Genomic DNA, 27,201 nt, shown 5'->3' with positions numbered 1-27,201 from the left:
ACATGTACTTGACAAGTTCATACACTTGGCTATGCTGTTTGCACAGTTTGGCTACAGGACCATACTGTGAGCTTCTAGACACTCAGTATGGCTTCTATCGGCCTACAGTGTGGACCTGTAGATATATATATATATATATATATATATATATATATATATATATATATATATATATATATATATATATATATATATATATATATATATATATATATATATATATATATATATATATTTATTTTTTTACATCACATATTCACATACACCATTTACTTGAAGGAAAAAAAACCTCTATAAAATTGTAGGTACAGTATAGATCACCTTTAGGCTATCTGCCCCATATTTACAATTTACGTAATACAAATTCTATTAACATTCAAGTGCATGAGGCATAAAAGTAGACCTTTTATTGTATGGTGGTCTTTCCTAACGCAGAAGCCTCTCATCAGGTTAGTGTGATAAACATTTCTTGACCCGATTATAAAATCACAAGGTGTAGCCGTTATGTCTGTTATAGAGGTACTATGACTGCGAAAGAGCTGAATTGTTTCTAAATGCAATGCAGCAATCTGCCTGAAAATGACATATAGTACCGTATGTTTTTACGGAAACCTTAGATCAAAAGTTATAACTTGTCACGCTGAATGCCTTAGAAATGTATAAAAACATTTTGAAACTTTGTCTAATACCTGAAAAATGACATTTAATTGAATCCCAGTATCCCATTATGCCCAGGTCTTACTATGAAGCAGTGATCTGAGTTGCCGTATGTTTCCTGTCCTTGACTCTCTATACTATGGAGTGCGCAGCTCTTATGCTGATCTGGTAACACTGTACAGTCTTTATTAAGCAACGTGCACACGTTCAGTATTTGGTCAGTATTTTACATCAGTATTTGTAAGCCAAAACCAGGAGTGTGAGAAAAATGCAGAAGTGGTGACGTGTCTCTATTATACTTTTCCCTTCACCATGACAGCACCGTACTAAGAGAAAGTATCCACCTCCAGGAACAGGAAACATACTGAAATAAAAGGGCGGTCCCTATCCATACTCCTCAGTGTGGTTTCCTGTTCCTGGAAGAGGAGACCCTGGGGAGGTGTCTCCAGGGTGGAGGGGAGGGTGTGGGGGGGTACTGTGAGAAGAGCAGCCACAGAGATCCTTGAGGCCAGAGGGTTGTTACATAGGCTCTGGGCTGTTACTCTCCTTGCTACTCCCCTGACTTCTTGGGCCATTGTGGGATGCCTGCTGCCGGCAGGCCGCTTCCAGATTTGGAAGTTTGGGCCAGATGTGGTGTGACACGCTGGGGGTGAGTGATGTGGCCAAAGGATGACGCTTCTAGCAGGAGTGCTGCGGCTGCTTACGGGTTCGGAGGTGAGACCGGAGGTGACGTAGCACGCTGACGTGTGTGCACTCTGTAGATCACACATGTGCACAGATGATCAGCCACTTCCCAATTCAGAAAGCGTGACCCTAGGAAGGGCATCAGAATACGATACACCTGTAGGTGTAATCCACCCTTCCCACTTTCCGTCCAGGCCCAAGTTTGAAAGTTTAAAAGAAGGCAAACGCCTCCTAACTTTGGCAGTGGTGTTGGTACCAGATACCAGATCTTCCTCCTCCTCGTCAAGTAGGCATTATTTACTTTTAGATTTTGGCTCTAGAGAACACCTAGACTAACCTGGGGAGTTAGTTGATTGTTCAAAATAATCCTCGTCTGATGGTGAATATGGTCAACTGTGTTTTCCAGTAGAAGACACTGGAAAATTGTTAGGTTTTCTAGGGTTTTCCACTCCCATAGTAGATCTATGTCTGTACAGGATTCTATGTTTAGAATAGAAAAAAGGAAAATGAAGTCTTAACGGTTGGTACAAAAATATAACAACTTTATTGATACAAAAAAATACACAATTTAAAAGTCTTCAAGTGCAAGGGATGTGTGTACAAAAGAATAGCAATACCGAAAAGCAGCAGGGACACATAGAGGTAGAGAATCGATCAATCAATCCTGCGTTTATCAGAATGCATTAGACTCGATAGGGATAGATGGAGAGGAACAGTAGTATATCACAAGAGATAAATATATAAACAATATTGTAAAGCTTAGTGCTCTATCTCCTGTATGATATAGTGCAATCATATAGGCAGTAATGCTAGTCTCCTAGAGCCCACAGCTCAATGATATAGCTGTGCCTTATCATAATCGATCCCCCTAAGTACCCCATGAACATCCATGTATATCTACAAAATCATTACCTCAAAGTATAAAAATGTGCCCCACCAGGTGGTAGGAAGGACTAGTGCCTCTCCCTCCCGACGCACGTTTCGCAGGGAACACGTCCAGCTTTCTCAAGGGAGGTCTGTCCACTGAATATGTTTCTGAGACTTGTGGAGAATGCAAACATTGTGGGTTCTTAATCCATAAAAAACGACTTTCTCTTATTGGGAAAGAATGCAAGAAATCCGTAAAGAAGGTGTCAGTTCCTAATACTTTAAAGGAAAGTACTGGTTTGATCAGTATCTTTGTGAAATGTGGGAGAAATCCTCCAAAATTTCCAAAAATGTAGGGTCTCTGAAGGATCGCCTTGATAAGAAAGCTGATATGTTCTTTAGGGGAGAATGGGAAGCGGCAGCCTGTTTTTTTTTTTTTGTGTTTTTTTTTATCAACTGAATTTTTTATTGAAGTTTTTATAATACAATACACAACAATACAAAACAATATCATTAATACTACAAGAAGGAATAGAGGAAAGTGGTGTGAAGAAGTAGGAAAGGATTATGAAGGGTAAGAACTGGGAACTACAAGGGAAATGGGGAAACTAACTACTAATATCCTACTGGTAAATTTGCACTCTATAACCGATCTAATTTTAAACAGAAAATAAAGTACTGCATGTATCGTTAGGGATCATATGTCCAACCAGTATATTAAACTTAGATTCTGAAATGGTCCTTTAATAGATGAGTTTGTCGAGGATGATGAAACTTGGCTTGTCTTGTCCTCTTCTAGATTAGTCAACATATATCTATACATCCAGCTAAGGGGAAGGCGGAAAAACGTTATTCCAAAGTTGCCATCTCTTGGTATACGTTATAAATTTGTTCTCTCTTAAAGCAAGAGAGAGTTCAAAAACTCTTAGGAGTAGAAATTCTCTCTATAATATCTGAAATTTTGGGAATATCTTTCTGTTTCAAGTCTGTACTTTTAAACCTAGTATAGCTGCCACTTGCACAGCTGGGTCCCTAGTAAAATGGCTTCAGGAGTTAGATTCCCAAATAAATGCTTCCTATGGATAGAGTCTTTGCCTACCATTCAGAAGGCAGCTCATTTCATGGCGGATTCTTCAGTAGATGGTATCAGATTTTCCGCTCGCGTCTGTGCTCTTTCAAACTCTGGCCGTAGACCTCTGTCTTAAGAACTGGTCAGATTTCCCGTCTAAAATGAAGTTGGGCGCTATACCTGATCGGTAATTATTTATTTGGCTCTGTCTTGGATGAGATATTAGAGAAAGCAGCAGACAAGAAGAATAACTTTCTCTCCTCCTTTCATAGATGTGAGATCCTTTCAGGGCTCGGGAGGTAGAGGAAGAGGGGATAGTGGTATAGGTGGATGCTCTTGGGGCAGAGAGAGGGGCGAGAATAGAGTGTTCTCATTCAAGAAACCCTTCCCCAACGGAGGAGGACACAAACAGCCCTGACGCCAGACTTCAGATGTGGGGAAGGTTAAGATTTTTTTCACTGGGTGTACTAATTTATATATATATATATAAAAAAAAAAAAAAAAAAAAAGGCTTTTTTTTTTTATGTGGTGAAGAGACAGGCCTGTGTGTGAGTATGTGTTATGGAGAGGTACTGCTCTTTTATTTCAGTAGGTTTCCTGTTCCTGGAGGTAGATGCTCTCTCGGTACGGTGCTCTCATGGTTCTGGGAAATCCAATTACCAGTAAGCAATTATCTGTTCCACTTCCGGTTTTGGCTTACAGATACTGAGGTAAACTCCCTAAATCAACGTTTGCCTTAAGGCCCCGTCACACATAACGAGATCGCTAGCTAGATCGTTAGTGCGTCACGGTTTCGTGATCGCTGGGGAGCTGTCAAACATGCAGAACTTCCCAATGATTTCGGCCGCTCCAGCGATCTAACTAACGATCTCGGCGGTCGTTGGGACGCTTTCACACAGCAGCTATTTCAACGATCCACACCTTGATAGGGACTGTACTGTGTCACAAAGGCGTGCATAAAATTACTTTTCCGCGCCCCCTCATCTCCGATTGGTGGACACTACTGTTTTCTGATTGGGCGGGCTTGGTCGCTACAACAATCCGCAAAATCAGGACTAAGTCGAATGAATGGATATCAATAGCCCGGAGAATTCTGCTAGGATCTGCAATCCAGCACGAGGTCGGAAACAAAGGATGGAATCGCTATTCTTTTGCCTTCTTTATGCACGGCGGAAAATGAGAACGCTGTAGCGACCACCAATCGGGGACGAGGGGTGTGGAAAAGTGCAATTTATGCACGCCTACGTGTCTCAGTTCTGAATCGCTAACAAGGTCGTTGATAAGGTGTCAAATACAGCGATGCACACTGCCCAGCGGGAGCGCAACGACCCAGGAATGGTCCAGGAAGCTTTGTAACGATCAGCAATCTCACAGCAGGGGCCTGATCGTTGCTACCTGTCAGACATAACGAGATCGCTATTGCGTCACAAAAACCGTGACGTATCAACGATCTCGCTAGCGATCTCTTTGTGTGACGGGGCCTTTACTCCACTAACACACCTGCACGGCCAGACTACGCCCAGGATGGGTTTGTGGTCTGTGAATATGGAGACATGTAGGCCTACATAACTAAACAATATTTTAGATGCTTCCAAATTGTAAAGAATGAACATCACCTAGGAGCAGCTCTCCAGTATAGGGACACTGCATACAACAGCCAATATCTCAGTTTCTAAGACCCCCATGGATATGATTTAGGGTGCAGTCAGACTGCTGTACAACTTGCACGAGGATCGCATCGCTCTGACTGGCTGTCGGCTCTCTTGAGTGTGACAGCGGCATAGAAATACTTGCTGTCGTGCTCAGGTCAGGAGAGCAGACTGCCAGTCCAAGGATTGCGAGGCAATCCTCACGCAAGTAATATGGCCGTCTAGCTCCACCATGAATGGAGGACTGGGATTAAATGCATTCTTACCTGAATTTTCTTCACTAGAAGTGTGCTAAATGGGAAAAGTTTTAACAAATTTGTATGTAAAGAATGTTAAAATCTTGTTTTTAGGTTAGGTCCACAAATGGTGCATATAAGTACAACACAATATTGCTTACCTGCTGTTTAGTTTTTTCACTGTTATAGCAACTTGTCTGCACACAGAGTGCTGTATTCACCACCTGTCTGAAAAAATGCGCAGGTTATGTTTGTCCTCCACCATGCTTCACTCTGCAATTTTGTGTTTTGGTTTACTTTTTTTTTTCTTTCTTTTTTTTTTTTCAAGCCTATTTAATTTAGTTTTCTCCTCTCAATATTTTATTTGAAGGTTATCGTTTGACAGATCAGTTTTATGATATCCTCATTAGAAAATTTGACAGACAGAGAAGAGGACAAGTTGCATTTGATGATTTCATTCAGTGCTGTATTGTTTTGCAGGTGAGTTACATAAACTGCATTATTCTACGTCATTAATGTTTATCTTGAATATCTGTGGCAAAGGGGTTTCTTGGAAAAAAAAGGACAGAAAAAAAGAATTCCACAAATTTTCCCCACAACTTTTCTGGCCATCCATGCATGTATCATTTGCAGCTCTATATTCCACTACAGCGCCGGTACAACCACTGATCTGATCCCTAGAATAATGTCCATTGTGACTGTCCCATCGTCTTACTTCTGCAGTGTTTCATACTTAACTGTGTACTGATCCAAACGTTTATACCTCGGAGCTGCATTCACTATTCTGTTGCTTCCTGGCTGGTTTACTTATTCATGGTCAGCACAGCTACTTCATGCAACGGCTGTGGGTTTTTTATTTGATTGATAAACTGGTGATTATTTTGCATATTATTTCATCCACAAAACATTGTAGTCGCATAATGGCTGTTTTGTTGCAATGGCCGTGCACCTGTGTATCAGTCAGGTGAACACATGCGGCTCCAGTTCATGGCTGTTACAGCTGACACTTCAGGTTTTAACCCTATAACAGAAAGTAATTTGGGGTGAATAGAAAAAAAATGAAGATGTTTACAAAGTAACAGACAGAGAATTGGTAAAGATTATCCGTTCTTCACATGCTCCTGAGACTGGGATTTTGGAGTGGTCTGTCACTGGAATAGAAACATCTCTGACATAGTTGTAATGTAATTCTTAGCATTTAAATTTTTGTTTTCTCACCAGAAATTTACTGATGTTTTCCGACGCCAAGACACAGACCAAGATGGCTGGATACAAGTATCATATGAACAGTATCTTCACATGGTCTTCGGTGTGATATGATGCCAAAAGGAAACACTGGCGCTGATCATCAGAGACTGAATTGCCAAATCTATAGTTTCTTAAGTTACTGGAATGTGGCACGAATTCGGTGCTATGGGTTCACCCTCTTCTACATTTTTTTCTAACATCTTCTACCGATTCTAAGTTGTATATACAAAGAGCTTATTTTTACCGTTTGTTAGTAATAATATTGATCTAGCCATATTTTTATTTGCACCGAACCAATAGATAACACAATGTCTTAAAATTATGTCCGTATATATTGTTTCTATTCTTTTGCATGTAGCTTTTGTGTCATTATTTAACTGCACTGTGCCATGAAATACTCCCATTCTGCCAAATGCCAATGTGCATGAATCTGTAGTAAGCATTGCACTCGATTGAAATGCATGGTTACTGTCTGCAAGCTATAGATGTCTTAGGGCAACCTCTCCTATAGCCAAGTAGATTGCCCAATATAATGGAAAGAAAGCCATTTCATAGCAAGATTTTGCACAAAAAAGGCAAGTAACATAGTACATGTATAAAGGGAACATGACAGTAGGCTTGGCTGGGGACTATGCGTCTCTGGTGTCTAGGCCAAGAGGACATTCTCCAGAGGTTTCTTCCCCCGCTTTCTTGACTGATCAGAGCAGGGAGAAGTCATTAGGAACCTGCCTCGGCATTATCATCCAAGAAGCACGGTTCCCGGCTGACTTTGCTAAATGCGCTGCAGCGTCTCAGAGTAAAATGTACACTGCTACAATAATCCAGGCGCCTGTGCTTTGGGCAGAATGAATCTCCTGTCACATTCCCTCTTGAGCACGTTTTTTTCCCTCCATTCATGACTGAAGCTAAATTTAGAACTGTACTACTATAGAGCGGTACATTGTGTGAGCAGTTACAACACTAACACAGTTACATGCCTGAAAGTGGCGTTGTGTCCACAGCCACCTGTATATGCATGGAGAAAGACACACCATGACAGCAAACCAGTTGGATCACTTGTATAGATTTTCAAAAGCTGGTCATGTCACAGGCATGCCTATCCTTATTAGCATACACTAGAGAATGGTACTTTTAACATCTGCCGTTTTTTTAATCTAATTTTTTTATTTTCCATGATGTGTATGACCATTTTGAATAAAAACCAGCAAATAGGTATTACTAAAATTATTGCAATAGTTACGCTAAAGCACAGCCTGTTACTGTGTAAGGCCACGGCCCCACTATCAGTATTCGGTCAGTTTTTTTTCTCAGGAGTGGGAGCCAAAACCAGGACTGGGTGATAAATGCAGAATTGGTGACTTGTTTCTATTCTACCTTTTCTCTGATTGTTCCTCATCTGGTTTTGGCTCCCACTCCTGAGAAAAAATACTGACCAAATACTGATAGTGGGGTTGTGGCCTAATACTGCTATATATGTACTATAGCCATGAAGTCATGGTTAAGGTAGTATGCCATGAGATGATACAATGCTTGGTTACACAAGTAATACATGTGCCCTTGTACTACATCTTAAAAGGGGTATTCTGCAGTCGACTTACTTCCTAGTTGGTGGACGAGCAGGGCCTTAAGTAACAGTTTTGGTGAGCAGCTTCATTTTGCTACTACACATTTATGATCGGTCAGTGATTGTCTACATTGTTATTACTATAATTACATTATCAGTAACTTTGAAAATAACAATGATTTTTGAGCAAGCACATAGCTCAGGAAAGTGAGAGCCATGATTATGTGAACTGCTGTGCAAAAACTGCTGCTGCTCTGTGCCAGTGCAGTGCTGGGGGATTGTGATTTTACAGGACTGATTAAAAGCCATTTCCAGAGCTGAGGGGGAATGGGGATGAGCAGCTAAATGCTGCTTGGTAATCAATGGACTTGAGAGAGATGACAGGAATGGTATGCGTTATGCCGCCTGGAATGTAACGACTATATTCAGGCTATACCCACTTGGCCTGGGTCTGGGCAGGCACTAGAGTCCTTTTTCTAGGCTGCTGTATTTAAATAGGTGATATAAAATGGAAGATAATAGGTTCTCTTTAAACTCTGCATCTTCCTAACAGCAACGCAATATTTTTTGGGATTTCCTGAACATGGACTAGGTTTTTAGACCAAACACTGAGAAATTGATGTTATCCATGCTGTTATTTACAATAAAGTATATTTCGTCATGAAGAGAGCAGATCTGTGACATTTGGGTATTATCATGTATTGACAAGAACCTGTGATCTGCACTAAACTAAAGCCACAAATAAGTAGATGAATATTTTTGTAGTAAGTCTACGGATATTATCACCACATGAAATTGCTTCACAGGATGCCAGTACCTGTACTTTGTCATGTAGTAGTCTCTATCCAGATATGGGCTGTGGCTTACTTCTTTGAGTAAATTAGGAATCAATAACTGACCAATTTGATACTAATTTAACCTGATCAGGAGGTTTTTTGGTAATTTTATTTTACGATGTTCTTACAGCCATCTAATCCTTCTGAATGTAAAGAATAGTGGCTGGCAAAAACTCATAAATGTCTTCCTTGCCATTCAATGTGTATAACCATGTGTACTGCTTGGGGGGGTAGGCCAATTTTCAATATTGATCTGCAAGGGTGTTAGTGGTTGGACCACTGCCATGTCAGACATTAATGGTCTATCCTGGCTGGAAGCCTCCAATATCCTTGATGAGACAACACCTTACTGGAAATAGCGTGGTTGTATATACCAAAGAATGGCTGAATGGCAGATATGCTCCAATCACGCGTCTAGACAGCGAGGTCATAAAGTAATTCATTACATTTGCTTAGAAGCTGCAGACTTCTCTGTCCGCTATGTTTACAAGTATAAGCACTCCTCCTCTGTAAGTAGTGTGTATTGAAGCCGTTTTAGCTCTTATTAAGGAGACTACTGACTGAGATAAGTAATCCTATATCTGTATGAAAACCTCTAACAGTCAGGGGGTTATTTCCAATGCCCATCCACATTAACCAACTAGAGCAGAAGCACAAAAGGCACAATTGGTATTGTTTTGGGGGGGTTTTTTTGCATTGTTGGCATATTTCGTTTGTGTATTTTTAGGGGGCAAATGTAATAATTTAAAAGCGATTTTTTTTTTCGCAAGTAAGTTTTTATTTCATTTTTACTGCACTTCCGTCACTAAGTTTGTGTCATGTGTGTCAGAATGCATTAAGCCAAAACTAGTTCAGCAGCCGACACTGAAGGTGGTAAAGTACCTTGTTGTACGACCCTAGTCAGCTCCATAGTAATACTCGAATACATGGCAAGCAAGGCTGGTAACGGGTAAATACATGTGAAAGTTTCTGTGCTGGTTGATCCATCATTGTATGAAATACTGAGCTGTATATACTAACTCCTAGTACAACTGCATGTCTGATTCTGTAACATCATTCTGAAGAAAACGGTCATTCTTAAACCAAGCAGCCCATATTATGCAAGTAATCAACCATTTTAATAAAGAAACTGGAATTCTGTTCATTGATTAAGTGCCACTTATTGCTTGTGCAGGAAGGCTGCATTTATAGATTTTAGTGCAGTGGTTTTCAAAATAAAGATTTTCTCCAAAACATTTCATGTATCGAAAACTCAGAACTTTACGAAGTCAACTGCCTTACACTGTAGGGTTAAGAATGTTCTACACTATTCACACACAGCCTGAAATGGCCGCTCACAGACAGTTTATTGCATTGGCTCTGCAATCTGTTATGTACGCATACCACTCCAGCTGTAAAATAATTAAAAAGCTGACATGGTGCTTTGGGGTATCACTAATCATGTTCCCTGCCCCCTAGTAATATACTTACCACCCAGCATCTTCTGATCCTGCCAACGCCTCTACGGTCCCATTCCGCCATCTTGTGACCATAGCTTGGGACTGACACAGTCAGGGGTAGCAGTTACAAGCTCTCAATGTAAGGGTCTATGAGAATCTTGTTCTAGCTCTCATAGACTTACATTGAGATGTGACCTTCACTTCAGCCTAGAAACAAACAGGAGTGATCCAGCAGGGCACAAACTGCAGAAGATGACCAAGAGCAGCGTCGAGAACAGAAGACGACGGTGACTGGTAAGTATAATACTGGGGGTAGGGAACTTACATTAGTGACACCACTCCTGCGGGACATTTAAAAAAAAATGAAACGCTGGGGTAGTGCTATAACCAGATAATGACAAAATTTACAGTGCTTGGTCCTGAGTTTCAACCCTATGCCATTGTAACTTTATGGAGTGCAGTTAAAGTTCCTGTAATCGAGCAGGTCCAGTCTGCAGTTTTCAGGTACACTGGGGAATAGATGGAAGCAGCTACCTCCAGTGTCTTCTCTTTTCCCAGGTATATAATAAGCTATAAGCAACTGAGTACTATCGGAAGCATTGGCAGTGTTGGCGCTGCTTTAGGATCTTGGTGACCACATGATCACAGTCATTTCTGGCATAGCAGAGGTGTTGGGTCCTATTAAACCCAGATCAGATCTGCTACTGTTACAGCAGGAGGTTGTTTCTTCTCTGCAACTGATGCTCCTGTGGATGCCTGAAGTACAGTGGAAAAAAATGAAAAGAAAAATAGTCTCTGGGGAGTCAAATTATGTAAAAAAAATAAATAAACGTATAAAAACATCAAAAGGAAAGAAAATAAAATCTTCATGACAAAATAAAATTTATTATATTTGAAAAAAAAAAAGTTACATATCGGGGAAAAAAAACTACACAATTGTAAAATCCTGGAGAATTCATTGAAGAGGTTATTTGGTGTGAAATGTGAACAGTCAAAAATACCTGCTAATTCTTTTGCTGCTTCACATCAATCTTTCTTTTGTCCTACACTAGTAATGTATTGTCCATGCACACAAGACCACCACAGACAATTAATGTTCACAGTCATGCGCAGTACCTACAAACAAAATGACTGCAGTCAGTGGGTGGCGGCAGCGGTCACGTAGACCTGGGCATGACATTAGATCTTTGTGTAGGAGAAATGAAAGACTGGAGCAAAGCAGAAGGGAAGTTAGCCTATGCTTAGATGTTTAGTACTGTAAAAATCCGGGTATGTGGCAAAATAAAGTATTTCTATCCCTGATAACTTGTTTTAAAGCTGACAAGAAGACCGTACATTTTTCATGGTATACCCTAATGTAAAAAAGACTACGGCATTATTTTAACATGTGATCCAAAAGCAATTCCTAAAATACTTGCAGCATGACAGGACAACTCTATGGCCCCGATTCATCAAAGCAATTACGCTATAATTCTAGCGTAAATCGCTTTGAAAAGCCTCAAAAATGTTGCCACTATTGGTGTTTTCACATCAGTTTCTCCAAGCTCTGCCAAAATAAGTAGTGCAGGGGCATGACACCACAGCTCATCTGATATCCATGACTGGAGTAAGATTTGTGGTGAGGCGCCCGCCACCCATCAGGCACTCCTGATTATTTAAGAGGCATGCGCCTCTTAATGAATCAGGACTGTCTGACTGTGACAGGCCTCCCTCTTCAAGAATGGCGTTGTTCATAGAGCTCTTAATCATAGACCAAAAGAGCAGTAATCCCCAAATTTGTCTGGAAGCACCAGACCTTTCAAAATGAATAACCCCTCTTCTGTTTACAGCAATAACCACATAAACATCTGCCCCCTCCTCCACTTATTACAAACTACCCCACTGATCCCCTTTACCGTTAATCTACAAAGTAGGGGAGCACAACCTGAGGCCTGGTGACCACGTTCAGCCCCCAACCGTATGGACACAAAAATGCTTGTCTGACAGGTTAACTGTGTGAGCAGCCATACACAGAAGAGACGTGGCAAGCAGCTGAGGAGCAGGGATTGGCACTAATGTACTAATGGTGCACTGTGTAGACACCTCTGGGTGCCTCATACATCAGGATGATTGGGGTCTCTTGACCTGTTTGACACTAAAGAAAGGAGTATGTTAATTAACCCCCTTCCTGCATATGGGTGACTGCATGTGGAAGGGGCTCAGGAGCTGGCCAAACCAGTGTGAAAATACCAAAAGTCACAAAAATTTTGCAACTTTTTAAACTACATTAGCATCGGCCCTGATTCATCTGTGCTGATTAGTGGAAGTAAGGGATCTAGAATTAGCACCTATCAGTCATTTAATGTATAGACTGTCAAACCAGGGGAGGAGTCCTGAGGAGATAATTTGCATATTCCCACTGCATTTTGGGGTAAGTGAAGAGTCTCCGCGAGCTCAAAGAACACTGGATTTTGGCTGTTGGAGCTGAAAAGAGGACATCGGTAAACCAGGGGAGGAGTCCTGAGGAGATAATTTGCATATTCCCACTGCATTTTGGGGTAAGTGAAGAGTCTCCGCGAGCTCAAAGAACACTGGATTTTGGCTGTTGGAGCTGAAAAGAGGACATCGGTAAACCAGGGGAGGAGTCCTGAGGAGATAATTTGCATATTCCCACTGCATTTTGGGGTAAGTGAAGAGTCTCCGCGAGCTCAAAGAACACTGGATTTTGGCTGTTGGAGCTGAAAAGAGGACATCGGGAAACCGCGCGCCGGTAGGCGCGCGCATTTTGAAGCTTTTTTTTAAGCTTTTTTCACTGTTTTCAGAACATTAACAATAAGAACATGGAAGAGTCCAGGAGCCATTTGGTGAGCTGCATATCCTGCTACATGTTCACAGACTTGCCAGTGGAAAAGCCAAACTTCACATGCCAGAAATGCAAGCTTGTGTCCCTGTTGGAGGAAAAGTTGCGAAATCTAGAAGAGAGGTTAACTACCTTGAAAATCATTAAGGAAGGTGAAGAGTTCTTAGACAGAGCAGAATTATCTCTTCATGATTCAGAAAGAGAAGAAATTCGAACTGCACCTGACGAAACAGAGGAATGGAAGCATGTGACCCACCGAAGCAGGAGGATCGAGAGGCAGTCAGCACCCATACTGCTCAGGAACCAGTACCAGGCTCTCTCGCAGGAGCACCATGAAGAAATACAGCAAGATAAGACTTTGCCAGCAATGAATAACCTTGTAAGCCCTCAGAATCCTCCTGGATGGAGAAAGAAGAATGTTGTGAAGAAAAAACGGAGAGTGGTGGTCATGGGGGATTCCCTGTTAAGAGGAACAGAGGCCACTATCTGCAGACCAGACATAACCTCAAGAGAAATGTGCTGTCTTCCAGGAGCAAAAATTAAAGATGTGTCTGACAGGATATCAAGACTCTTCAGACCTACAGATCACTACCCATTCCTGCTAATACATGTGGGGACAAATGACACCGCAAGAAAGGACCTGGAAACCATCTGCAGTGACTTTGAAGACTTAGGCAAGAAAGTGAAAGAATTGGGAGCGCAGGTGGTCTTCTCATCCATCCTCCCAGTGGATGGCCATGGAACAATGAGGTGGAATAAGATTCTACAGGTGAACAACTGGCTACGTCGATGGTGCCGTCAACAAGGATTTGGATTTCTGGATCACGGAATGAATTACCTATACGATGGACTACTTGCTAGAGATGGGGTGCACCTTACGAAGACTGGAAAACATGTATTTGGAAGTCGCCTTGCTACACTCATCAGAAGAGCTTTAAACTAGAACAATGTGGGAAGGGAAGCAAAAGGCCAGAAAAAGCCATACAGCTGACAAATACTATTGAGATCTCTGCTACTGGAAGTGGAAAGGAAGAACAAAGACAAAACAATTTAAATAATAAAAATATGGGAGGAAGAGAAACCAATTACAAACTAAAATGTTTTTATACAAATGCACAAAGCATGGGCAACAAACAAGGAGAATTGGAACTACTAATGCAGGAAAAGGAATATGATGTCATTGGAATCACTGAAACTTGGTGGGATGATACACATGATTGGAATAAAAGGCTAAAAGGATACAACTTATTTGCAAGAAACAGACTTGATAAACGAGGAGGAGGTGTTGCATTGTATGTTAGAAAAGCGTATATCTGCACAGAGATGGAAGCTTCAGAGACTGGGAGTTCTGTGGAAACTGTTTGGGTAAGAATACAAGGAGAGAACAACGGAAAGGACACAATTGTAGGCATTTACTACAGGCCACCTGGGCAAGCTGAAGATATGGATGAACTCTTTATGTATCAAATGACCAAGTTCTCCAAAAAATATGACGTAGTGGTCATGGGAGATTTCAACTATCCAGACATTTGTTGGGAATCTCTGTCAAGTAAAACTAACAGGTCAAGCAAATTCTTATCCTCTCTTGCTGACAACTTTATCTTCCAAAAGGTAGGGGAGAAAACAAGGGGATCTGCTACTTTGGATCTAATCCTTATAAACAGGGAGGAAATGGTTGAGGAGGTAAAGGTGGCTGGGACCCTAGGAGGCAGCGATCATGCTATTATAGAATTTTGGTTAACTAGAGGAGGAAGACATGTGAAGACTCAAACTTCAAGGTTAGATTTTAGAAAGGCAGATTTTAAGAGACTCAGAAAGAGAATAGGAGGGATCCAATGGCTGGATGTCCTTAAGGACAAAAATGTCCAGGAAGGATGGGAAATTTTTAAAAATGAGATTCTCAAAGCACAATCGTTAACAATCCCGAAAAGTAGGAAGAATGGGAAGCATTTAAGGAAACCAGGATGGATGAACACAGAACTTAAACACATGCTAAAAAGAAAGAAAGAAATGTTTATTAAATGGAAAGAGGGAGGCATATCTAAAGAAGATTATAATGCAGTCTGCAGATCCTGCAGGGCACGTATCAGGTTAGCGAAAGCTGACAATGAATTAAGGCTTGCAAGAGATGTCAAAAGCAATAAAAAAGGATTTTGGGGGTATGTCAAAAGTAAAAGAAAAGTCAAAGATGCTATAGGATTTTTACAGGATGAAAATGGAGAAATGGTAAGAGAGGATGTTGAGAAGGCCGAACTTTTTAATTCCTATTTTGCATCTGTTTTCTCTCAGAAAGAAAATGTAACATCAACTGATCTTCACTGTCCTTTTAAAGGAATAGAGGAATCCAAGTTATCTGTAAACAGAAAGATTGTGAGGGAATATTTAGCTAACATAAATGAGTTCAAGTCACCAGGTCCAGATGAATTACACCCCAGAGTACTGAAGGAGAGCGTAGAAGAAATTTTAGAACCACTCTCCATAATCTTTGAAAATTCTTGGAGAACAGGAGAAGTCCCAGAAGACTGGAGAAGAGCAAATGTTGTTCCTATCTTCAAAAAGGGGAAGAAGGTGGACCCAGGGAACTATAGGCCGGTGAGTCTGACTTCTATACCAGGAAAGATCTTTGAACAAATTATTAAACAACATGTATGTAAGTACATGGATAAGAATGAAGTGATTAACCAGAGTCAGCATGGGTTTGTAACTAACAAGTCATGTCAGACTAACTTAATTTCCTTCTATGACAGAATCACTGACTGGGTGGATCAGGGAAATGCTGTAGATATAGTATATCTTGACTTCAGCAAAGCATTTGACAAAGTATCTCACATCATCCTTATTGAAAAAATGACCAAGTATGCAATGGACCAGGCAACTGTTAGGTGGATTCATAACTGGCTTAGTGATCGGACTCAAAGGGTGGTTGTAAATGGCTTCACATCCAGCTGGATGAATGTCTCAAGTGGGGTACCACAGGGCTCCGTCCTGGGACCTGTATTGTTCAACATCTTTATCAATGATTTAGATGAAGGAATTGAGGGTAAACTGATTAAATTTGCTGATGACACAAAGCTAGGAGGGATAGCTAATACTAGAGAAGAGAGAGAGAGGATTCAAAAAGACCTAAATAAACTGGAGCAGTGGGCAGCAACCAACAGAATGGTTTTTAACAGGGAAAAATGCAAAGTACTACATCTGGGCAATAAAAATGAAAAAAGCATATACAGAATGGGAGGAATAGAGCTAAGCAACAGTACATGTGAAAAAGACTTAGTTATACTAATAGATCATAGACTGAACATGAGTCAACAGTGTGATGCAGCAGCAAAAAAGGCAAATACAATTCTGGGATGTATTAACAGAAGCATACAGTCTAGATCACGTGAAGTCATTATCGGTCTTTACTCCTCTTTGGTCAGACCTCATCTGGAATACTGTGTACAGTTTTGGGCACCACATTTTAAAAAAGACATAGACAAACTGGAGCAAGTTCAGAGAAGAGCGACCAGAATGGTGACTGGTCTGCAAACCATGTCCTATGAGGAACGGTTGCAGGATTTGGGAATGTTTAGCTTGCAAAAAAGAAGACTGAGAGGAGACTTAATAGCTGTCTACAAATATGTCAAGGGCTGTCACATTGTAGAAGGATCATCTTTATTCTCATTTGCACAAGGAAAGACTAGAAGCAATGGGATGAAACTAAATGGGAGGAGACACAGATTAGATATTAGAAAAAACTTTTTGACAGTTAGGGTGATTAATGAGTGGAACAGGCTGCCACGAGAGGTGGTGAGTTCCCCTTCAATGGACGTCTTCAAACAGAGGCTGGACAGACATCTGTCTGAGATGATCTAGTGAATCCTGCTTTGAGCAGGGGGTTGGACCAGATGACCCAGGAGGTCCCTTCCAACTCTACCATTCTATGATTCTATGATATGCCATAAATATCAGAAGGTAATATCCCTTGGGATAGGTTCCATATGATAATGTGACCCTTGGACCAAAAAAAGATTATGCACCCTCTCCTGCTGTAAAGCATAATGAAAACCTCCCCTCTGCCAACATAAAGCTCCCTTGCTGCCTGCATCTTACAGTGCTGCTCACCTATATTGGCACCCCTTCATTTTTTCATAGACTGTACAATATCTTCAGAAATAAATGGAAATGTACCAAAGTTATATCCTCAGGATTTTTTAATTAGTGGTCCAAAGTAATGCAACAATAAAATATTGTTTTTCAACTTCCAAGTTGTAATTTCAAAGAAGAAATAGAATAAACAGCATGTGCAGCAATAAAAGCACCCCTAATTAACACTTGGTTGCTCACCATGTGGCATTACTGACAGCCTCCAAACGTTTCTTGTAGCCATCTATAAGATTGCACTTCTCCACTGGAATTTTTTACCACTCTTCCTTTACAGTTTGCTCAAGTAGAGAAAGTGTTAGTAGGTGGGAGCAGGGCAGGGCATGAAGTGGCTGTCTGTGTTTGCAGACACAGGATTGAATGTTGAGGAATAGTTCTCAGGAGGTGAGATGAATGGGGAGGATGGGGGGAGAGATGAAGAGTTCCTTGCTAGGTGTAAGGATTAGGTGGGTTAGCAGAAAGTGGAGGACTACAGTCATGGCCAAAAGTATTGAGAATGAGACAAATAGTAATTTTTCCAAAGTTTACTGCTTCATTTTTTGTAATGGCAATTTGCATATACTCCTGAATGTCAAAGAGTGATCAGCTTAACAGCAATTACTGTACTTGCAAAGTCAATATTTGCCCAGAAAATGAACTTTAACCCCCAAAACACATTTCAACATCATTGCAGTCCTGCCTTAAAAGGAGCAGCTAACATCGTTTTAGTGATTGATCGCCAGCCCTGTCCTCATCAACACCCACACCTGTGTTAATGGATCAATCAGTCATGCTTAAGTAAGAATGACATCACTGGACACTTTAAAAGGAGGCTGGTTCTTGGTATCATTGTTTCTCTTCAGTTAACCATGGTTATCTCTAAAGAAACACGTGCAGCCATCATTGCACTGCACAAAAATGGCCTAACAGGGAAGAGTATCGCAGCTACAAAGATTGCACCTCAGTCAACAATCTATCGCATCATCAAGAACTTCAAGGAGAGAGCTTCCATTGTTGTCAAAAAGGCTCCAGGGTGCCCAGGAAAGACCAGCAAGCGCCAGGACCGTATCTTAAAACTGTTTCAGCTGTGGGATCGGACTACCAGCAGTGCCGAGCTTGCTCAGGAATGGCAGCAGGCTGGTGTGAGTGCTTCTGCACGCACTGTGAGGCGGAGACTCTTTGAGCAAGGGCTGGTTTCAAGGAGGGCAGCAAAGAAGCCACTTCTCTCCAGAAAAAACATCAGGGACCGACTGATATTCTGCAAAAGGTACAGGGAGTGGACTGCTGAGGACTGGGGAAAAGTCATTTTCTCTGATGAATCCCCTTTTCGATTGTTTGGGACATCTGGAAAACAGCTTATTCGGAGAAGAAGAGGTGAGCGCTACCACCAGTCTTGTCTCATGCCAACTGTAAAGCATCCTGAAATAATTCATGTGTGGGGTTGCTTCTCAGCCAAGGAAATCGGCTCACTCACAGTCTCGCCTAAAAACACAGCCATGAATAAAGAATGGTACCAGAATGTCCTCCAAGAGCAACTTCTCCCAACCGTCCAAGAGCAGTTTGGCGCCCAACAATGCCTTTTCCAGCATGATGGAGCACCTTGTCATAAAGCAAAGGTGATAACTAAATGGCTCAAGGAACAAAACATAGAGATTTTGGGTCCATGGCCTGGAAACTCCCCAGATCTTAATCCCATTGAGAACTTGTGGTCAATCATCAAGAGACGGGTGGACAAACAAAAACCAACAAATTCTGGCAAAATGCAAGCATTGATTATGCAAGAATGGACTGCTATCAGTCAGGATTTGGTCCAAAAGTTGACTGAGAGTATGCCAGGGAGAATTACAGAGGTCTTGAAGAAGAAGGGGCAACGCTGCAAATATTGACTTGCTGCATTAACTCATTCTAACTGTCAATATAACCTATTGGTACTCATAATATGATGGCAATTATATTTCTGTATGTGATATAAACATCAGACAAACACTAATAAAAACCAGAGGCCAGCAGATCGTGTGAAAATATAATTTTGGTGTCATTCTCAAAACTTTTGGCCATGACTGTATAGAGGAGAGAGTGAAAACAAACATTGTTTACTTTGCCTGGGTATCTTGTTTCCTTCAGGTTCAATTCAGGTCTAATTCAATGCCACACTTGTGTGATACACACTGGCAGACTATGTCAGACGACTTAGTCTTCACAATATATATGCTAGCAAATGCATTCAGGTGTTAAGGAAAGGGGAGACGCCTCCAACCCATGTTTATCAGATAATTACAAATTGGGCCAGATGCAGGAAATAACACAAGCAAACTAAAACAAGCTGGTCATAAAGAAAGAAAAGTGTTGAACAAGGGTCATGCAGTGGTCAGTTTACAGACATACCAAGTTGTACACAAGAGAGGTAAGATGTATTTATCACACACATGGAAAGTTGGGTAGGTGTTTTACCGAGCAATGGTTTCTTCCTTGGCCTTCACCCATAAAGCTCTGCTTGGGTTAGTGTGTGGCGTATGTTACTTGTTGAAACCATGACCCCAGACTGTTTCAGGTTGGCTTTCAGGTGTTTGGACGTTTGATGTGTTTTTTCCACCATTCGCACCAACCTTTGAAGACATCTCTTGTCAATTTTCCTCTTTCCTCCACATCCAGGGATGTTCTTGACGGTTCCATGCTTGGCACACTTCTTAAAGGGAACCTGTCATGTCCTTTGTACTATCTAAACTGCCCCACTGAGTTCTTAGTGATGCAATGTGCATCACTAACACTCTTTTTTCATTAAAATAGTCTCTAATATCAGGTGTAAAAACCACTTTATATACTTATATCATACCTGCTCGTTTAGTCATAGGGGTGTGATTCATCGCATTTTGTCAAGGTTGGCGCCGCCCACGCCATTTGAATTCTGTCCCGGTTTGCGCTGATATCACTATGCCACACTTTCTCTTTTATCATTTCTTTTTTGTATTTAACACGAGTTTTTGTTTGGTAGAGAGGACATCTGCTGTTCCGAGTCTAGGAGGATTCCCAAAAAGATTTTTTTTTTCTGGAATAAACTGAGATTTTTCCCAGTTTATAATCCATCCCAGATTTTTTAGGGTTAGGATGGTTGAGGTTAAACTGGCTCTTAGCTGTTGTCGAGACTGCCAATACTAGGAAGTCATCTAGATATTGGACTATCAGTATCCCTTGTTCTCAGATAAACGCCATAATTTCGGCTACTAGTTTGGTAAAGATACGTGGGGCCGAGTAAAGACCAAACGGAAGACATGTTAATTGGTAGTGTAGTATTGGGTCTCCTTCCTTCAGTGCGAACTGTGGATATTTTTGACTGCGATGGTGAATAGGCACATGATAATAAGCCTCTTTGAGGTCTATCATGCACATTACCATATCCTGTCTGATTAGAGGAATTGTTGACCTGATTGATTCCATCTTGATTTTTTTTTTTTTGTATACGACTGATTTGTTTAGAGATTTCAGATTTATAATTGTGCGATAATCGCCCCCTGGATTTTTTATTGAAAAAAGACTTGAGTAATAACCCAGAAACCATTCTGCCTCTGGTACCGGTATCACTGCCCCTGAGACTATTAATTTTCCCACGTCTGTCAGTAATCTTCTGGAGACTTGAGAAGACAGACATTGTTAAGTGAAATCTTCTTTGAGGGATCTGTTTGAATTCTATCTTGTAGACCTCTGCAATAGATTGGAGTGTCCATGGGCTGCTGGATACTTGCGTCCATGCCTTGAAGAAATGTTGGAGTCTTCCTCCCACTTTCTTGGCGTCATTGTCTACGCATGTTAACATTTATAGAGGGAAGGGTATTTCTGCCTTTACCTCCTTTCGGGTAACTCCACCTACCCGACTTTCCTTTCCCGGAATATTCTGATTTTTGCTGGTAACGTGGCCTCCAAAAGGATGATACTTTTTGTTTAGGTCTGTCCTCTGGGAATCCCTTTTTCCATCCGAGGCTTTCTCCAATATCTCATCCAGTACAGGACCAAATACACGAGGACCTAAAAAGGGGATGGCACATAATTTGCTCTTAGAGCGACTATCCCCCGACCAGGTTTTTAGCCATATTGCCAGTCTAGACGCAGTAGAAAGTGCCCTGTTCCTGGCAGCAAATAGAATTGACTCCGCTGAAGCATCGACCATAAATCCCGTTGTCATTTTAACCCCTTTCTGACGTATGACCTAATAGTACGTCTTGGTGACCTGGGCCGAATGGACCAATGACGTACTATTAGGTCATATGGCAATTGCGCCCGCACACAAGCAGTGCGGGGCGATCGCCGCCAGGTGTCAGCTGACACCCAGGACTATGTGCAGGGAGCAGTCCCGCACCGCTCCCGGTACATTAACCCCCGCAATGCTGCGATCAAAGTCGATCGCAGCATTGCGGTGGCAAGAGGAGGTGATCGGAATACTCACCTCCTCTTCCGGCCTCCAGCGCTGTCTGCCGCAGCTTCCCAGATGATGCCATGACGACCCGATGTCGTTATGACAACATCTGGGTCACCAGACAGCAGGAAGATTCTTTGGTCATGCACAGTGCATGACCAAACTATCTTCTCCCTGTGCAGCACTGACAGCCTGTATAGCACAGGAATGGTGTTCCATTCCTGTGCTATGCAAGCGATCAGAATAAAAAAAAGTGAAAGTCCCAGAGTGGGACACAGAATCAAAGTCCAAAAAGTGTTAAAAAATGGAAAAAAAGTAAAAAAAAAATTGTAAAAATAAAAAAAATAATCCATCAAAAATAAAAATATAATGTACCCATCAATAAATATTATTATGAAAAAAAACAAAAAAAAAACCAATAAAAGTACACATATTTGGTATCGCCGCATCCGGAACGACCTGACCTATAAAGCTGTCCCACTAGTTAAACCCTTTACTGAATACGGTAAAAAAATAAAAATAAAAAACAATGCTTTATCATCATACTGCCAAACAAAAAATGGAATAACACGCGATCAAAAAGACAAATATAAATAAAAATGGTACCGCTGAAAACATCAAAAAACAAGCCGCCATACAGCTCCATCAGCTGAAAAATAAAAAAGTTATAGCTCTCAGAATAAAGCGATGCAAAAAAATTTATTTTTCTATAAAATAGTTTTTATTGTGTAAAAGCGCCAAAACAGAGAGAAACAATATACAGTACAGACCAAAAGTTTGGACACACCTCATTTAAAGATTTTTCTGTATTTTCAGGACTATGAAAATTGTACATTCACACTGAAGGCACCAAAACTATGAGTTAACACATGTGGAATTATATACTTAACAAAAAAGTGTGAAACAACTGAAAATATGTCTTATATTCTTGGTTCTTCAAAGTAGCCACTTTTTGCTTTGATGACTGCTTTGCACACTCTTGGCATTCTCTTGACGAGCTTCAAGAGGTAGTCACCGGAAATGGTTTTCACTTCACAGGTGTGCCCTGTCAGGTTTAATAAGTGGGATTTCTTGCCTTATAAATGGGGTTGGGACCATCAGTTGTGTTGTGCAGAAGTCTGGTGGATACACCGCTGATAGTCCTACTGAATAGACTGTTAGAATTTGTATTATGGCAAGAAAAAAGCAGCTAAGTAAAGAAAAATGAGTGGCCATCATTACTTTAAGAAATGAAGGTCAGTCAGTCCGAAAAATTAGGAAAACTTTGAAAGTGTCCCCAAGTGCAGTTGCAAAAACCATCAAGCGTTACAAAGAAACTGGCTCACATGAGGACCGCCCCAGGAAAGGAAGACCAAGAGTCACCTCTGCTTCTGAGGATAAGTTTATCCGAGTCACCAGCCTCAGAAATCGCAGGTTAACAGCAGCTCAGATTAGAGACCAGGTCAATACCACACAGAGTTCTAGCAGCAGACACATCTCTACAACAACTGTTAAGAGGAGACTTTGTGCAGCAGGCCTTCATGGTAAAATAGCTGCTAGTAAACCACTGCTAAGGACAGGCAACGAGCAGAAGAGACTTGTTTGGGCTAAAGAACACAAGGAATGGACATTAGACCAGTGGACATCTGTGTTTTGGTCTGATGAGTCCAAATTTGAGATCTTTGGTTCCAACCACCGTGTCTTTGTGCGACGCAGAAAAGTTGAACGGATGGACTCTACATGCCTGGTTCCCACTGTGAAGCATGAAGGAGGAAGTGTGATGGTGCTTTGCTGGTGACACTGTTGGGGATTTATTCAAAATTGAAGGCATACTGAACCAGCATGGCTACCACAGCATCTTGCAGCGGCATGCTATTCCATCCGATTTGCATTTAGCTGGACCATCATTTATTTTTCAACAGGACAATGACCCCAAACCCACCTCCAGGCCGTGTAAGGGCTATTTGACCAAGAAGGAGAGTGATGGGGTGCTACACCAGATGACCTGGCCTCCACAGTCACCAGACCTGAACCCAATCGAGATGGTTTGGGGTGAGCTGGACCACAGAGTGAAGGCAAAAGGGCCAACAAGTGCTAAGCATCTCTGGGAACTCCTTCAAGATTGTTGGAAGACCATTTCCGGTGACTACCTCTTGAAGCTCATCAAGAGAATGCCAAGAGTGTGCAAAGCAGTCATCAAAGCAAAAGGTGGCTACTTTGAAGAACCTAGAATATAAGACATATTTTCAGTTGTTTCACACTTTTTTGTTAAGTATATATTTCTACATGTGTTAATTCATACTTTTGATGCCTTAAAGTGTGAATGTACAATTTTAATAGTCATGAAAATACAGAAAAATCTTTAAATGAGAAGGTGTGTCCAAAGTTTTGGTCTCTACTGTAAATGTGGTACCGCTGTAAACGTAGTGACCCGAAGAATAATGCTGCCTTATCAATTTTACCACACGCGGAACAGCATAGAAAAAAAAACCATAAAAAAAGTTCTGGAATTGCTGTTTTTTGTTTATTCTGCCTCCCAAAAATCAGAATAGAAAGCGATCAAATAATGTCAAGTGCCTGAAAATGGCACCAATAAAAACATAGTCATCCCGCAAAAAACAAGCCGTCACATGACTGTCGGCCAAAATATGGAAAAATTATACCTCTCAAAATATGGCGATGCAAAAACTAGATTTTGCAAAAAAATCCGTCTTTTAGTGTGTGACAGATGTCAATCATAAAAACCCGATATGATTCTGGTATCGCTGTAATCGCACCGACCCGAAGAATAAAGTCGTCTAATCACTTATACCGCACGAGGAATGGCGTAAAACATAGTGTTGAGCGAGCACTAAAATGCTCGGGTGCTCGAACCTCGGGCCGAGCTCACCGTGATACTCGGGTGCTCGACCCGAGCAACAAGCCCAATGTCAGTCTATGGGAGACCTGAGCATTTTTGCGGCGGCACCCCCGGCAGTCTGTAGAAAGCCTAAAAAGTGTCCAAAACGATAGTGACAGTGCTCAAATGACATGGGGACAGCATGGGGATCGCCCCAGGAAGCATTTCTGACCCCCAGGTCACAGCTGTCAACAACGTGGTCAGAGGTATTAAGCCACTTTTACGGGCTCACAATAAAATGTTCAAAAACTAAACTGAAACTGCTTTCCTGTGAAATATGTTAAGGAACATCCTTTCCAGGGTAAAGACTTGTGTATAAGGTAAAATAAATAACCAAAAACAAAAATACTCCTCCACACCTTGGGCTATGTTCACAAGTAGCATTTTTTATGCGTTTTTGCACTTTTGTATTGCTTTCAACCGTGACAAATTCATTCACCGGGAAATGTCATTTTAACATTTTACAACCTTATCTGGCCATGTGCTGTGTGACACATGCATACAGTGCTGAAAAGACATGGGAACAGCATGGGGAAGACCCCTGGAAGCATCTGACACCCAGGTCACTGCCTAAAAGTGTGCCCATCAGAAGTGATCCTTGCCGCATCAGAAGATGCAGACTTGCAACTATGCCCGTGCAAGTCCTTGTTCCAGGGCAGTGTTCAATTGTACCTCCCCCATTCCTTGCAATGCAAGCGCAAGTATGCAGCCTGCCACCCACCCACCCCCAGGCTGCAATACCATACTGCTTGCTTGCACTTGAAATTGGGCCTTTTAGGCATGTGGAGGCGGAACCTGGCCACCACGTCATGGCTGCGTCGGCGGCCTGGTATCCATACTCAGTCCTGGTAACCTTCCCCACACTTTTCTTAGCCTGGCCTGCTTTAGGGCAGCATTGGCTGAGCCCACCAGACAACCAGACTCCTCCGGTGGGCCCTGGCTTCTCCATCAGGGGAGTTGAGAGTGCCAAGGTGAGGAGCATGATGATGATGATAGAAGTTAGCATCTGCTTTGTTTTCTTGGAATGCAAGCGTAAGTGTGCAGCCTGCCACCCACCCACTCCCAGGCTGCAATACCATACTGCTAGCTTGCTTGCACTTGAAATTGGGCCTTTTAGGCATGTGGAGGCGGAATCTGGCCACCACGTCATGGCTGCTTCGGCGGCCTGGTATCCATACTCAGTCCCCAGCCGCCCAGCGGCCGGGTGTCCACGCTTGGTCCCCAGCCACCACCGGGTGTCCATAAACGGTCCCCAGCTGCCCCTATTTGAAGGACAGCCTAACCACAAACAGGTGGACAAGTGAATGTGGCCAGGGATGGTCACTGACTCCTTCACACTGGGTTAATATTGTGGAAGCCGGGACACAGTTGGACACTGGGATGTAACACGTCCTCCAGACATAGAGGATTGCGGGTCCTGGGTCAATCAGGCTTCAACACAAAGTCCAGAAGGTAGACAGCAGCAGTGGTCGACCTCCTACACAACGAGTAAATTATTCATGATCATGAGGCCATCCATCTCCTTAGCTTTCTGTTCCTTGGAATGCAAGCGCATGTATGTAGTAGCGGCTAGGCCTGAGGTGGTCAGCGTTTTGGCGCATATCCTACATCCTCCGAGGATTGCTAGATGATTTTGCTAGATGTTTTCCTGCTACTATCCCAGTTCTATGACTCCCGTTAAAACAAAGCTTCAGGTGATGAATGATGGATGAGGTGGTGGCAAAGGAGAAAAAGCAGGAGGAACAGGGACCATTCACATCAATGTCAGGCCAGTCAACCACACATCTTGTAGGATATGTTTCTGTACCAAAAGGAGCGGTTCGGCTACACAATTATAGGGCATACAGTGAGTGCAATGCCTACCAAAAATTTTGAGGCACTCCAATGCCCCTTGGAAGTGACATGGAGGTCAGAGGGCCTTATCTAAACCGTTTTTTCCATTTATAGCAACTGGGTCTCCTGTACACTGTTGGCCTAAGCAGTGAATGGAAGGCTTTCCAAAAACTATGAGGAACTGCAATGTCCCTTGAAACAGACGTGGATTACAGCGTACTAAAAACCGTCTACCCATTATTGGGGAGTGGATCTCCCTTAGTGTTCGCCTATGCATTGAAAAGCAAAAGCTGACTAAAATTAGGAGGAAATGCAATGCCCGTTGGAAGAGTAGTGGAGGTTAGAGTTAATTAATAACATTTCAATGCCCGTTGGAAGAGCTGTGGAGTTCAGAGTGGTTTAACAAGACTGTTTTAATGCCCCTTGGAAGAGACGTGGAGGCCACAGTAGCTTAACAAGACTGTTTTAATGCCCCTTGGAAGAGTGGTGGAGGTCGCAGTGGAATAAAAAGACAATATCAATGCCCCGTGGAAGAGACGTGGAGATCACAGTAGCTTAAAAAGACAGTTTTAATGCCCCTTGGAAGTGTGGCGGAGGTCGCAGTGGAATAAAAAGATAATATCAATGCCCCGTGGAAAAGACGTGGAGGTCGCAGTAGCTTAACAAGATGGTTTTAATGCCCCTTGGAAGAGACGTGGAGGTCACAGTAGCTTAACAAGACTGTTTTAATGCCCCTTGGAAGAGACGTGGAGGTCACAGTAGCTTAACAAGACGGTTTAAATGCCCCTTGGAAGAGACGTGGAGGTCACAGTAGCTTAACAAGACTGTTTTAATGCCCCTTGGAAGAGACGTTGAGGTCACAGTAGCTTAAC

General features: G+C 42.0%; 2 protein-coding genes across 2 annotated transcripts in view; one reads left to right on the top strand and one right to left on the bottom strand.

Moving 5' to 3' along the window:
* PDCD6 (programmed cell death 6) overlaps nucleotides 1–8,639 on the top strand; it is a 31,202-nt gene extending 22,563 nt beyond the window's left edge. The window contains exons 5-6 of the mRNA XM_073678510.1: nucleotides 5,533–5,642; nucleotides 6,384–8,639. Coding sequence (XP_073534611.1) covers nucleotides 5,533–5,642; nucleotides 6,384–6,482 — 209 coding nt within the window. The 3' untranslated portion in view covers nucleotides 6,483–8,639. The remainder of the gene's footprint in view (nucleotides 1–5,532; nucleotides 5,643–6,383) is intronic.
* ANKS6 (ankyrin repeat and sterile alpha motif domain containing 6) overlaps nucleotides 1,862–27,201 on the bottom strand; it is a 120,236-nt gene continuing 94,896 nt past the window's right edge. Inside the window, exon 16 of the mRNA XM_073678506.1 lies at nucleotides 1,862–6,183. Coding sequence (XP_073534607.1) covers nucleotides 6,119–6,183 — 65 coding nt within the window. The 3' untranslated portion in view covers nucleotides 1,862–6,118. The remainder of the gene's footprint in view (nucleotides 6,184–27,201) is intronic.

The sequence above is a fragment of the Phyllobates terribilis genome, unplaced genomic scaffold (genome assembly GCF_046119375.1).
Source record: "Phyllobates terribilis strain yellow unplaced genomic scaffold, ASM4611937v1 Scaffold_4__5_contigs__length_816908805, whole genome shotgun sequence".
Classification (NCBI taxonomy): Eukaryota; Metazoa; Chordata; class Amphibia; order Anura; family Dendrobatidae; genus Phyllobates; species Phyllobates terribilis.
Note: the sequence above shows the minus strand (reverse complement) of the source record. Positions and strands in the feature narration are given on the sequence as shown.